The 15,244-nt window shown below is 32.7% G+C and overlaps 1 protein-coding gene across 1 annotated transcript in view; it reads left to right on the top strand.

Annotated features, from left to right (window-relative positions):
- The window catches only part of Rab3-GEF (Rab3 GDP-GTP exchange factor), a 68,848-nt gene that overhangs the window by 42,645 nt on the left and 10,959 nt on the right, over nucleotides 1-15,244 (top strand). The window contains exons 23-32 of the mRNA XM_085958743.1: nucleotides 240-543; nucleotides 1,568-1,701; nucleotides 2,912-3,043; nucleotides 5,702-5,855; nucleotides 5,944-6,041; nucleotides 6,155-6,394; nucleotides 6,624-6,768; nucleotides 7,304-7,431; nucleotides 10,114-10,281; nucleotides 14,592-14,664. Of these exons, the coding sequence (XP_085814869.1) occupies nucleotides 240-543; nucleotides 1,568-1,701; nucleotides 2,912-3,043; nucleotides 5,702-5,855; nucleotides 5,944-6,041; nucleotides 6,155-6,394; nucleotides 6,624-6,768; nucleotides 7,304-7,431; nucleotides 10,114-10,281; nucleotides 14,592-14,664 (1,576 nt within the window). The remainder of the gene's footprint in view (nucleotides 1-239; nucleotides 544-1,567; nucleotides 1,702-2,911; nucleotides 3,044-5,701; nucleotides 5,856-5,943; nucleotides 6,042-6,154; nucleotides 6,395-6,623; nucleotides 6,769-7,303; nucleotides 7,432-10,113; nucleotides 10,282-14,591; nucleotides 14,665-15,244) is intronic.

Genomic DNA, 15,244 nt, shown 5'->3' with positions numbered 1-15,244 from the left:
AACATTTTGCAAATGAAGCCCATGAAATTCCAAGATGGTTGCCAACATAAATATTTTCTATAATATTATTATTGTCTGATTTAATTGATTGTCGGTGTAAATTTGTTTTTTAAGTTACAAATAGTAATTTAAACATAATTTTGTATTTTGCAATTGGAAGCCTATAAAGCCAAAAATTCACATTTTTTCGATTGATGAAAAATCAAAATTTGATGAAAATCCTCTTTTGTTCTTTATAGTGTCTTTCTAAAGGAATATGGAAAGGTATCCTCAAAATGATATTGGCGATTGTCCATGGGCTAGAAGTGACATTTTCAAACTTCGGTCTTGGAGGAATGGCGTCGGTATTCCAGCTGACAGAGATTGCGCACACCCATTTCTGGACCAAAGAGATCATTGCTGTTGATGATTCAGGACACGGAGATAATCAACTGTCCACTCTGCAACTGGCGCGCAGTTTCAGTCCATTTGGAAGCAAGGATAACATTGGATCGCCCATGAGTCCATCGTCATCACCGTCTTCTAGGAAAAACTCTCAAGCAGGTGAGAATATTATATTGTTTGTCAATCGATGGCGAAGAATTTTTTCTAGGTGATTATTTAAAGCCTATACGCTCACATCAGTAACAGACTAATAGAGGCATCTATATGTAATACATTTTAATAGTTGTCTCAATGCACAGTGATGATGTAGCATTGTATAGTTGTACGGTAACTCCAATACTTCAATACTTATTAGTTCAAAGGCTTCTGTAATCTATATATACTTTGATTAAGATTTTATATAGAAAATGACATGCCATCAGCCAAAAATCATGGAAGCAAATCATAAAATTGTATAGAATGAGAGGCTTCTGTATTTTGAGTCTTTAAAAACAAATTTTTCCACACAATTACATTATATTTATAAGTAATAAAAATGAATTTTTATTATTTGTGGTCACGGTTGAATTAAATTAAAAATGATTACAAGATAAAAAGAACTTTTTATATACCATGTTTTTAAATTTTCTGTTGAATCATATAAACAATTCTATGTATTAATAAATACTTTTTTTTGTACTTGATAGAAATACTGAATAAATATAGAATCCTGAAATGTCATTTTGACATTTCATATTAATTTCTATAGTAACGCACGTATATATTAATATTTTAGTTGCTAGGACCCCCTTAGCAACCAATAATAGTGTTTTACTTTTAACGATTTTTTTCCGAAACATACAAAACAGAATTAATTGAAAATGAATTTAATTCTGCTTAAAGATGGCCAAAAGTATTAAAAGAATGCATTGTCATCGTGTTCTGATATATTCTAAAAGTTTCAAATGTCTAGATCTCTATAAAATCTGTACCGGACAAACAAGAATACGAGCTAATAAAAACGTGGTAAAATGAGCTAACTAACACCATCTATTGGTTTAATTCCAAATTAAATGGTTATTGAGTCACTGATGCTTGTCACATCCGTCATCTCAGTGTAATAATTCTCAAAAATATTAAATGTTACATTGTGTCTCCGGTCATTTGTGGTTCATTTTGTTATTATTTTAACATTTCTTTTCAGAACCGCCTGCTCTCAGATTTCCTGATCAAGATATAGAGCCGCCCGATTCGCAGACGACATCCGACATGTTCAAAGATATGCTTAACCAAAAAAGAAACATGCTTCTCAGTAAACTGACATCTTTTGAATCAGAAGTGAGTTACTTATTTCAAATTTAATTATCACATGCTAAAATGCTATTGCGCTACTATACTATGTATAATATGTACCTATTCTACAGATCACAATGACCTATGTCGTAACTGTTCTATAATCTCAGTTCTTGCAGTAAATCTCTACAATATATTGAAATAATATTAATTGTCTTCCTTTCAAAGTTACCTTTCTTTCTAAAGAGATATTTATTCTCAATTAGTTGTAATTAAATAATATAATAATATCTTTCACATTACCTTACTATCCCATTGGTTGTCTATTCTTTTTATATTATTTATTGATTATATCCAGAGAAGTTAATAAAATAATACTATAAAATTATATGATTATAACATAATAATGATAACTGTTTAGACAAAATTATTAGAGAATCATTTATTAGCAAAGTATTGGCTTTTGCACGCTGTTCCTGTAGAAATATTTTTGATATTGAGTTTATCAATTTGCATTAAATTTCTCCTAAAACAGCATCATTGTATATTTTTGGCAATAATTTTTACAAAACTTATTTAATTTTCTCTCTATTCAGAATTTAATTCATGGTCTATATTTTATAATATATATTATCTAGTAATACTTTTATAACTAACGTTTTCCTTTTAAGTACAAAATTTGTCAATAATTTTAAACAGAATAAAAAATACAGTGGTGAAAACACCTTAATATTTATTGTTTTGTGAGTCGTTATAATATTATTATTTTGGAGTTTAAATATTTCATCAATCATTACATATTAATGATAGGTAACCTCATCAATACTATGACCTATTCACTTATATTTTTTCCATAGTAGATTTGAATCACGCAAATAAAACAGCTCTTAAATAGATTATTTCCACTCTATGACAGGGAAACACTATTTTGTGTATTGTGCAGAGTCATAAATATTTAGTTTTAAAACCTGACCCATAGATTAATATTATTGTAAAGTCAAATAATCATTGATTCTATGACGTACACTGTTCAATGAAATTTAACTTTACTCCAGATTAGTTCTATTTGTTTGCTTATTTCCTTCTAATAATTTCAATTAACTAAAAATTACAAATATCCCATTTGAATATTTCTCCCGAAAAGTTTATTAATTTTGCTTTGCATCGCCCATATAATATATATATTATAAAGTAAGCATGTGTGCATTAGAACCTAGTAGAACGTGTTGTCTAGTTGTGTGTATTTGTGGGTTAGGGAACACTTCATGGCTCTGAATCCTCATTGGCTGAGACCGGATCCATTACAACCAATCACCCGAATGCGTTTGCAACACACCGGGCCTCCTTTAGGTCTACCGTCTCAGACACTGAAGTCCAGCAAAGTAACGTGAGTAGTGCCTAACACACATTTTACTATCTTAACTTATTTGTCTCTATATTGTATTAAAATTTATAATATTCCACCTGTTAAAAGATTAGTGGCATATTACAGAACATGATAACTAAGCCACTCAAATGACTATAAATGGAAAGCTAGAAAAGAAGTCCATATCGACTCAGCTAGATGCTGGTGTGTCATAATATTTATAATCTCTCCTATGGCAGTTTACGAATAATGTCTTCATCCAACAGTGGATAGACAGCAATAACTGGTGGCTACTGATGATAACTTGTCTAGATACACAATATAAATTTTTTTATTATTAATTATTTTTTTATTTTATAGGTACTACTGAATTTACGTGGGATTTAAAAATATGATTTGAATACACAATTGCCGGCCACAGACGGACAGTTCTCGTAACAGGTTGAACATGCCAGTTAATAACCATACAGTTATCTTTGGTAGATAATCTGCTGCGCCCATAGACGGACACTTTTCGACCTTTCAGATGTGTGCCATGTTCAAACTGCCAGCGACCTCCCACTCCCGTGTTTTTGTAAAACTGTTGGAATTTCAACTCACCGAAAGTTTTCGGGTGACGTTAGCTAGCTGTGTCGTAAAGTAGGAGTAGCTGGCGCGATTTGGCGGCAAATTTTGACAGTTCTGTCATAATCTTCTAAGTTCGTTCGATAAGAAGTATATTATTTTTGTTGCGTATTCTTTTGCTACTCATATTATATAATTACGAATATTGTGAAGTGTCAACTAGGTACCGCAAACAATATTTATTATGTGTTGTTAATATGTCTGTACCAAATTAATATATTATATTATTCAAAACCAATAAGTAAATTGTTTTGGTGATTGAATAAAACATATTACATAAATTTAATGTATATAACCCTGATTTAAATAAAACAATACATATGTATTTTATCTTAATTAAATTTTATTAAAACAACAATTAGTATACTATGAATAATTTATTCAAAATAAAAGAATCTGGACATATATTTACACAAACAATAAATTGTAATCATAATAAATCTAACAAAGTAAAAATATTCGTAGATCAATCGTTCGTTCAAGTATACCCTACTTAAAACTAATTTAACACATGATCCCCTGTGTATGATCTCGGCGAACATAACCTCCATAGTTTTTGACACTTGATCTGCCACAGACAATAACTGTACGTATATGGGCACGTCTGTTGACAGTTCGACAGATTTAAATGGGGTAGTTAAACTGATCTGTGGTGTGTCCACTAACGTACAGTTATTGAACAGTTATTGTCTGTGCCATGTTCAAACTGCTACGAAAACTGTCCGTCTATGGCCGCCTAATCCGCTAAAGTTGTGTGTTCAAATCACCCTCGGTATTTTCCTTACATGAATGTTACGAGTTATTTATTTACATTAATATTTTTTATTCAATATTGAATAGACACAAGATTTAAGAATGTTAAATTCTTCTTATTGAAAATACATAATTTTGAAATAAGTACCAGAAAATTCTAGCTGAATATGAAAATTAAATCTCATATATACCTACGTGCTCTTGAGGTCTTCACCAAATTAAAGCATGGTACATAATTAGTTACAGTTAAATCCCGTTAATACGAACACGGTTATTTCAAAATTTTTGTAAATATTCATAAAATCTACTTAATATGTAAAGTGAATTCGAACAATTTCATAAAATGAGAAGAAAAAAAACTTTTTTTTCAAGTTTTACTATTTTTTGCTACATTTTGTATTTCGTAATTTTTTTTTGAATTACTGTAGTTTTATACATGATGTTGGACTACATATTTTATTTATGACATACCTACATATTTATAATTGTGGACAATAATTTATTACATATATATTATTTGACAAAAGATTTTCATATTTTTTTTTTTAGTACTCTTTTATATGTATGTTTTCTATGTAATTTAATTATTACTTTATGAAACATACCTATAGGTAGTTATTGTCTATTTTCCAGAATAAACATTGAACTTACTAATCTCATAATAATAATTAAATACTGGTACCAGCACCTTTTATCAATTTACCCACCACGAGTGGAATATATCACTGCGGGATTCGCGAGTTGTTATTCATTACACCTCGCTAATCTCGATACATTTCACTTACAGTGGGTAGATTAGAATAAAGGCTCAGGTGCACATAATTAGTACCTTTTGGAGTTTATGTTAACAATATTTTAATGTTTTCGAATTTCTTCTGAAAGTTTTTTATGTATTCATTGTTATTGGTTAGTGTATTATTATGTTTTGATATTATGCAAGTCACATTGCATTCTGGGCATTGTGGTTTCAAAGAATTTCACCAATATATTCAATCAGTTTAAATAGGTAATGTTTCTTTCATGACGACTGCATGACTTTGAAATTTTATGGAATATAACATGGAAACTTTTTTCTGAATAATGATAATTTTTTTTAATTGGCTGATAAAATTTTTTGTATGCCCTGTGACTTTTAATAAATTTCTTTTATAACCAGCATGTTTCCAATGGTGCATAATATTTTCTTTTACATATCGGTGTGCTTTTTATAATTACCTAAGCTAATGAAAATGACTTCATAACAATTTCCTATTTTATATAGTTTGTGATGATTTTGGTAATAAAATTTTATGTCTATTTTAGTTTCCGCGAACAGCTAAACAAAGAACATCAAGTGTTTGGTCATCAAAGTCATCATTGAGTACAGGATTTAGATATACAGGCGGCCATATTGTTAACACCTCTCCAACGCCATCTCCTGACAGTGGTCGAACTTATCTATTCCAAGGATTAATCGGTTCGTATCTGAGATAATTTTATTTCTCACTAATCAAAATAATTTATTGATTTAAATATTCTCTATATTGAATTTATAAATATTATAGGCAAGGAGAGGTCGACATTATGGGATCAAATGCAATTCTGGGAAGATGCCTTTTTGGATGCCGTTAGTCAAGAACGAGACATGATTGGAATGGATCAGGTACGTACAGAAATATAATAAAATAATCATACATTTAAAAATAAATAAACTTTATGTATTTACCATTATTTGACGCAGGCTTTTATTAACATGATCACATTTCTTGATTGTAGGGTCCTGGAGAGATGATGGAGAGGTATAAATGTCTCAGCGATACTGAGAGAAAACGTCTGGAGCACGAGGAAGATAGACTGCTCTCTACCGCTTTGTACAACCTCACTGCATCATTAGTGATGCTTGGGTGTGAGCCGGCTCAAGTACGGAACAAAGTAAGGAGACTTTTAGCGAAGAGTCACATTGGACTGGTGTACAGTCAGGAAGTGAACCAACTGCTTGATCAGATTGGAAACTTGGTATGTATAAATAGCTTGTATATTCATTTCACGGGATTAATATTACTATTACCATATTACGTTAGCAGTTTCCTTCACTGTCAAATCACAATTAGGCTTGGAAATGAGGCAAATAAACTCAGAATAATATTATAACTAACCTATTTTGTAGTGATATCTCAAAGTATATAATAAAAATCTTTTATTTTGTGATGCTTCAACTATAATTCTCGATTTCTATTATCTCCAGCATGGCAATGATATTGATTTGAAGCCACTCGGATCACGCTTATTACATCGACAATCATTCACAGTTCACCAAGGAACCGATGCTACTGGGGATTTGAGGTTTTTGGAAGTCAGAGATGATGGACTTGTATTGAGAACTACACAAGGTAAAATAATGAAATGTGTCTCATTCTCACCTTATAAAATATTACGCACACTAATTAATATCGGACATGATTGAAGAAGATTTTTCATATTCTGCTAGTGGCCTGTTAACCTTTTCTATACCTCACGATATTATAATTGCAATATCTGACAGGCTGCAGATTTTTATCGACACATGTTGAATGTAGAGCGGAGCTCATTATATTATTAGAGTATTTCATAATTATTCAAACAGATGTCACTCTCTGTTTAATTTTTTAGATTATGCAAATCAATTCCTGTCAACTCTAGTAATTTGACTTTAAAGTTGGACGAGATAACTCGCGAAATTTGTATATGCATCCTGTTGATCACGGCCTTATAGAGCAAGAAAACTCGCTGAAGGTGTAGAATCTGTTAACACAATGCTTACGGGCCCTTTTAATTAATTTTGTAATTAACGTGTTAATTTGCATTTGAAAAGTAATTAGCAAAAACACAATTTTGTGCAGCCCGTAAGCTATGGGTTAATATAAAATATTATTGTGTTTAAAATAGGTTCTATTGTGGAGCGGTGGTGGTATGAGCGATTGGTCAACATGACGTACAGTCCAAAGATAAAAGTATTGTGTTTATGGAGGCGAAACGGTGGACAAACCCAGCTGCACAAATATTATACCAGAAAGGTAAATGCTTTATTAATTAATGAAATACATATTGTTAAGAAAGTATAGAAGAGCGAAATTATTATGACACATTTCATTGGAAATTCATGAAATGATTTGATTTAATGAACTAGAGAATTGGCTAAGTAGGACACTGGAAGAAATTGCGGTGATTGATATTCCCAATTAGTATTTTTTTTAATTAAATATTTTTATTGCATATTATGAACAAACCTACGATATCGCAGAAATATGAGAATTTTTAATTCATTTTATTTATTAACATTAGATAAACAAGTATAAATTCAAGATGTTCACAACATGATACGAAATATATATAATATAATAAGTACCTGAAACAATTAAAATGGTGAAATAATATAAATAATTAATAGTAATATAAAAAATGAAAGTTGGTAAAAATAGTACAATAAAGTATGTTATGAGTACAGTTCATAAAGCCCATATTCCATTGGCAGATTGCGTCTGGCCCGATCGTCTGCCACGAGTGTCAAACTCTATTCTCTATGGTTTTCAAGGATCGTGAGCGATCGGGTCGAAAGTGGAAAATTTTCTATTATCCGTCGTGTGATCCTTTCATTATCAAGCGAAGATTGCCGAAAGCGTACGAAAATAGCCGAATATGCGCCTGAGTCATGCAAACGGTCGTTCATTTCATTCTACTGGTCGATTTCAACTGAACAACTACAAGATGGCGAAAACTTAAAAAATATATATGGAGTATCACCGAGGACACAGTCCTCGTCGAATAAATACACGCCAAAGATATAGTGTGGAACGTAAAAAAATCCGCCATATTCAATGGCGATCACGCTGTTCTTCAGTTAGCCAACTTTTGACCCAGTGTTTTCGTTTACGGCGAGTCCTGACCGCCTGAGCCAGTTGAAATATAGCCATACTTGCTACAATAAATTAGTCTTTGGATTATACGATTTCGATATTCGAATTACTCAATTGGTTTGGAGATTCAAGCTCGCCCAGTTATTCATGATGTAAATTAACAATAAGTATAAAACTTTCTATAAATGTCAAACGGCCGCATAAATTTTAACAGATCTGATGCTCGCTAGGTTTCAGGTTTGACAGCTGACAGCTCAGTTTTGTTGACGTAAAATTGCGCGGGAATGCGTTCAGTGTAGCCACCAATCTAAGAAATATCTAGTTTTCACTCAACCTATATTTTTAATAATAGCAACACTAGTATTATTTTAACCAATCAAATCAAGGACCAACGAGATTGAATCGTTGCGTGTAATTGCAAATAGCTAGCGACGACGGTTGGCGTCGATCGTTGGATCGGGTTGGGTCTGTGCGTCTGCCAATGGAATATGGCCTTAAGTAATTTTCTGTGCATGATTAGTATGAGATCACACAGTATTATATGCGCTTATCGTGTGGGGTGACTTTCTGCAGCAGTTTTAATGCCAGGTGTAGTTCTGCGTTGTAAATAGGATATTTTTATAAAATTTAAACTATTTTGTTTTTGAGAATATTGTTTGTGTTTAGTTAAATACATAACACAATTAAAAACAAGTAATCCAACTAATTTATCAAATATACATTCAGAACATCTACTTTATCATATCCTCACATCCTCTCGCCCAAACAAATCTATTGTATAAAGGTTTTATTGTATACATTCGAACTTGGTTAGTACGAGTAAGATGCGACCGACTGAATATGCTTCTTATAAGTGTTACTCATTATATCAGAGAATAAGGTATTTTTAAATGAGCGGTCACATAACACAAAAAGTCGCAATTCAAACAAAAATACACAATTAGAATTTTTCCTCGAAACAAGCATGGCATTCATAAACTACAAAAGAAGTTGTTTATTGTAATGAAGGCTGGTAGGTATCTAGTGACTTCTCAAACCTTGGATTTTTTACATGGAATTTCAACCATATGCGTGTATACTTTTTCAATATTGTCGGCGAAAACACCAATTAGGTAGGTACTTAAGCACTTAACTAGTGTTATAAACGTAATCCGATTCCGGCGGCATCCTGTCCGGTCGGATTTTATTGCTTAGGGTCGAAATGTTTTTAAGCGATCGACACATTAACAGTTTTAAGAAAATTTTTGACGATATTTTAGCTCGGTATAACCGATAAGTAGCTCGTTATAAAAGTGAATAAATGTATGAAGAAAATCATAAACTGAATGTCAACGAATGTTTCCTCGTTACATCCGAGATCTCGCTATATCCGTGATCGTAATAACCGAGTGCGACTGTATATACAAAATGATACATTATAAATGTACGAGGGTACGCCTATAGTATAATAATTATAATTTCTGATTCCTTGTCATTTTGTGTTTATCACTTTTTTATTGTTTTCCGAGCCATTCAATATTTGACACTAGGTGCAATATTCATTTAGCTTCATGTCAACACATATATTTTTATGTACACACTACATACTTATATTTTGAGCCAGTTGGCCAGGAAATTTCTCAGGACAGTCTCAGGCTAATGATATGCCTTATATATTATTATTCCACTCTAAAACAATTTCCTAAACTTTTTGTTTAATGTAAACGTAGATAAAAAAACATTAAAAAATTTAAACAGAACTAGGTAACTATTATATTGATCTATTTAAGCAACTTGCTAAATTTTATAATAAGTATATTATTTGCTTGATAAACTAAAATGAGTCAATGTGGTATGTTTCAGTGTAAGGCACTTTACTACTGCATAAAAGAGGCAATGGAAAGGGGTGGGGGCGGAGGGGTGGGCGCGGAGCTGGGAGGAGAGTTCCCCATCCAGGACTGCAAGTCTGGCGAGGGCGGCCTCATCCAAGTCTGCATGGAGGGTGTCGGATTACTCTTTCAGCACAGCAAGGTACCCGACGTTCGCAACTCATAGTGTTCACATTTTTTCAAATTATTATTAGTGTTGTGCATTTTATTACATTTCAATATTCCTATTGCTTTGTACTTTTCCATATTCTATTGTAACTTTTAAAATTTGTTATTGGACACAGGCAAGGGTGACATCTTGTTTTTTATTGCTATAGAATATTCAGGAAATACATTCAGATATATACAACTGGTTAGTGTCAACTCTGCGGGATCTAGGATGATTCAGCGCCACCGACTTGATGCAATAACAATTAAACACGAGACAACTGACCGACAGACACCTGGGCGCCGCACACATTAATGAAATATGTGAAAAAAGTAGACAACCAAGTCTAATATAAATTATCTACCATAATAAAGCAAAGATTCGTGTTGATGGTGTGTTTACACATTACAATCTTGCACTGAACTGCAGTAAATATTTTGCAATAATATTGACGAATTGTCGATATTCCATAAATTGCACAAGGTATTTCAAGGTAATATAACATATTCTACAAACAATTAATTTTTAACGATTCATGCGCAATATCGTTGTAATTCAGGGCAATATTGGAATGTGACAGCACACCATCGTCATGAGTCTTTGCAACAACTATAAACGTTGTTTTATTATAGGTAGATACATACTTTATCGGACTTGCTTATCTATCTACAGACCAGATGTCTGTCGTCCATTATCCCATTGTCCAGTTGTCCCAGCATCCAGTCGGTATCGTCTTATTATTCAATCTTATATATATCAGTCGTTCTATTATTTTACATATCTCTATAATGAAAATTCTTATATGTTGAGACCTCAATACAATAATAATTATCATTTGAGATGGTATGTATTTCTTAAATCATTTAAATAATAATGGATGTTGTGACGTCAAGGCGATACTAAAAAGTTTTATATATTATAAACATTTCACTTTTTCGCACATCTAGTTACAGTACTACATGTGTGAGAGTAAGATAGAAAGTCTGACCATGCCTGAATCTTCTATTTCAATGATCGAAATGAGATATTAGCTCGGTTAATGTCTGATGCTCTCTGATTTTGAGATGAGTGTTCTGTTTGATGATAACGAGTGATCCGTCAGGTCGTTGAAGGCTAAGATTGTCTGTCATTGAAGATTAAGTATTTTTACAAAGCTTTTTGCCCTGCAATTATTATTGCTTACCTCAATTTTTAACCTGTCAGGTGCTTTGTTGTGAAGAGTGTCTAAAATATTATATTTAACTCATAATACAAGCAATTATTGAAGATAATTTGAAAAAACAGTTTGATAAGTAAGAAATTGAAATATAACATAAATAATCACTTAAGAATATAAAGTTAAATGGAAGGAAAATATAAATATTCTGATTATCTTCAATTTATTGTTACTTATCATATTTTTTAAATAACATAGTTAATTTTAACTACAGAATTTTTTATCTATTAAATAACTAATAGATTTCCGTATTTATTTAGAGATAATAATATTCTTATGTATTCATAAAGAAAGTATAATTCAAAGAATACTTTTACAATTATGAATTAACCCTAATGTTTTTACAATAGAGTTAATAGCTAGGATTAGTAAGAATTAAAGAAAAAACACATATTTTTAGAAGACAGATAATTAATGTAGTTTTGTCTTTTTAATATTAATTAATTCTATTGTAATTTGTTTGAGAAAATCTACTTTTATCTCATCCAAATAATGATACGTATATGTTTTGTACAATAATTATGTACCTATTTGTATTAATTATTGAATCTTATGATAATAATATTTAAACTAATATTGTATTGTCATACAATAAGAAAATAAAATATCAGTTATTAGTTTTTGTAACAAAAATTGTTCTGAATGGACGTAATATAAGGATGTTTGATATGATTGTTCTAATTATAAAATTCGAAAGCAAACCATTTGGTATTTTAAAAAAATCTTCATGATTCAAACTCGTTTGGACAAGCCCGGCTACAATCAGTCTTTGAAAAGACGCCGATGAGAGAGAGCATATTGATTATCTCGCAGGTTCAATGGTTTCCTGCCCATTGAAAAGGACGAACCGATAACAAATGATGTGCTAGAATGATGCGATAGTTCTGAAAGAGCCAAAAAATGACATCTCATTGATTTCAAGGACCACTCAAATTTTCCTATTTTCGTTTGTTAAATTTTAAGCACAGTGTGTGACATACGAGTATGATGATCATTGTGGTGCATTCTATCTTTTTTCTAATAATTTGAAAAATAATTCTTATATATTTGATCCCTGCTCGCATTTTGCTCGCAACCTTTGTAATCATCTGTTTGTTATAATTTTTATTTAAATTCTAATTTCGTCTAAACATCATTTTGGTCGTAAGTTTGGAATTATTTTACTTATTTTCTACATGGTACCGCAGGTCGAAGATCCGTTCGACATGTTAAAGATTTGCACAAGTCGATCGGTCTCCCGCCGAGGAATGGCCGTTTCCCGGTTTCGGTGTTTTGCATGCTGCTGTCTGTTGGCCTTCTATATTCTTCTATATTCGCTAAGTATTACAATACTCTGATCGTGCGATCTGATAACTTTTACAGGATTGCATATTATCTCTGCTGAAAGATGTTATAAATCAACTTTCTTATTACCTAACATTAAAAGATAAAAACTGTCAATTTACATTTCTGGCAGGTGGAAATGATATTATTGTGATTAAACCATGTATTAACAAATTGAGCTTTTTCATTTATGAGGCGTTCATCGCGTCCGGCGCGAAGGCGGTACGTCGATAGACGTATCGGAATGAGCCGTAAATGGAAAAGCTCCACCGGAAGCTTAGGAACTTTTGAGATGGTCCTTGGGTGTGGCACGAATGAACCGTCGGAGCGGGCGGCCTCCGTTCCGGTAACTAATGTGATGTTTTTGTTTTGTTGTGCGTCCGTCGGGATCGCCGTGCGGCCGACGCCCTTTCTGCAGGACTATGAGGTACAAAATGATTCTCGTTGGTTCTCATCTCCGTCCACACTCGTCTGCGCACCCCGTCACTTCACCACGCCGCGTGACCCATCTGTCTTACGTATTTAGCCATTGACTGTTTAGAGTAGACGGCTTTTCCTGTAGTTTGAGGCTTTCGAATCGTTTTGGTCTTTTTAGCATCCTTTTAGTTATCATTTTCCGCAATTCACCCTCGTCCGGAGGATTGTTAATTTTTCTGTATTTTTCTTATTTGATTTGTGATAATTAATTTTTAGCGCTGTTTAAGTTCTGTCGAAAATTCCGGAGCGGCGCGTCCGTTAGCGGGCGAACAGAGCATGCGGGACGCGTCCTGCCTTCCGCCCCGGCGACCGCACGTCCCGCGTAGCCGTTTCACTGTCACCGAGCCGCTGCCTCACCTCATTCTTTCACATCTCTCCTTGTCACGCATCTATTATTATTTTATTCTTTTGATCTCGCCCGTTGTCGTTTTAGAATCCGACAGGACGGCAGTCCGGCGACCGGCTCGGGGCAAAGTTTCATTCATTGTTATTATCCATAGTAAGGTTATTAGTGACCGACATTAGAGCAGACCATCTCTTAAGTTTCACGGCGGAACTCTGGTCGGGCGGAGTGAGCCGCGGTCGCGGTCTCGTAGCGCGGGCCGACGGCCGTCGCATCCCGGGCGTTTCGCCCCGCCTCGCCTCGCTCCCCACTTCATTGCCCATCTTGCATGTCACCGGCTTCATTACGCTTTACCGCTTGGCTTCTGAAACTTATAATGAATCGGACTTGGTAGAACGCAGAGAGTGGCTGTTGCTGACGTTACAATGTTACATAGTGACTCAATATTCCATCTATTGTGTGGTGAATTATCGCATTGCCTGATTATTATTCCATTAACGATACCTCACTAAAATTTATTCTTCCCATAGAAAACATTCATTCCATAGTTGAAAACTCTTACATTATTACTGTAACATAATCTCACACAACTTTCAAACTGATATTGTCTTATTAATTTCTGAAGTGCTTTTAATTTGTAGTGGCACAACACTGTCAATGAAGCATGTCACTTTAATAGACTTATTATTTATGATATTTTCACATATAACTTTACTATATGTAGGTATAGTCAATTAAAGTAGGTATTCATGTATTTACTAGTACCTATTACAAGATAACATCATAACATCTACAAAATTTCATAAAAATCTTTTTATGTTTTATTAATTCATTACAATACTTTGTAAAATATGTGGAAATATCAAACATTCAACACATTAGAGATTGTATATTATAATATTCTTTTTAACGAATTTATATGATTGAAATCTGTTTCTTTTGCAGTTTTTTGTTCGTCTGGATCATATAAGGAAATGCTTTACACAAAAAGGAGGAATATTCATATTAGAGGAATTCAGTAAGAAAATTTTTGATAAATTTATTGTCGATGATGATTATATTGTAAGAAATTGTCTATTTTCAAGAACCAATAAGTCACACAGATGATCAATATAAACATAATATATGAGGATAAATTTTATGTGTAATTTCACATACTTTACAATTACCGATGATACAATAATTACGATTATTGTATCATTTACGTAAGAATTACGAAAGATACAATAATTAGTGAATGTCGATATGTCCAATTTAATTTTGCTTATATTTATTTTTAAAAGGGGTTTATTGGGTAATAAAATAATGGTAAAGTTACGCTTGGAACTCAAAAACATTATTTACCTATAAGTATATTGAAATGCTCAACCTATTAGGTCCATGGACCTAGGTTGAGCAAGTGGCTGATATCCATCTATCGTAAAAACAAAATCTGTTAAAACAAACCTTCACTCTCTGGAGGCCCAATGATCTTATTAGGATCGGACAACATCGGAAAATATTGAACTATCGACTCGGTTTTTGAAAATAGGCTCTTCAAATAACTTATACTTAGTAATGTGTTATAATACATGATAGGTAATTTAATTAAAAATTAT

This window comes from Rhyacophila brunnea, unplaced genomic scaffold (genome assembly GCF_057557595.1).
Source record: "Rhyacophila brunnea isolate RB1 unplaced genomic scaffold, BYU_Rbru_1.0 scaffold_8, whole genome shotgun sequence".
NCBI classification, from domain to species: domain Eukaryota; kingdom Metazoa; phylum Arthropoda; class Insecta; order Trichoptera; family Rhyacophilidae; genus Rhyacophila; species Rhyacophila brunnea.
The sequence above is the reverse complement of the archived record's forward strand: the minus strand, read 5'-3'. Positions and strand labels throughout refer to the sequence as shown.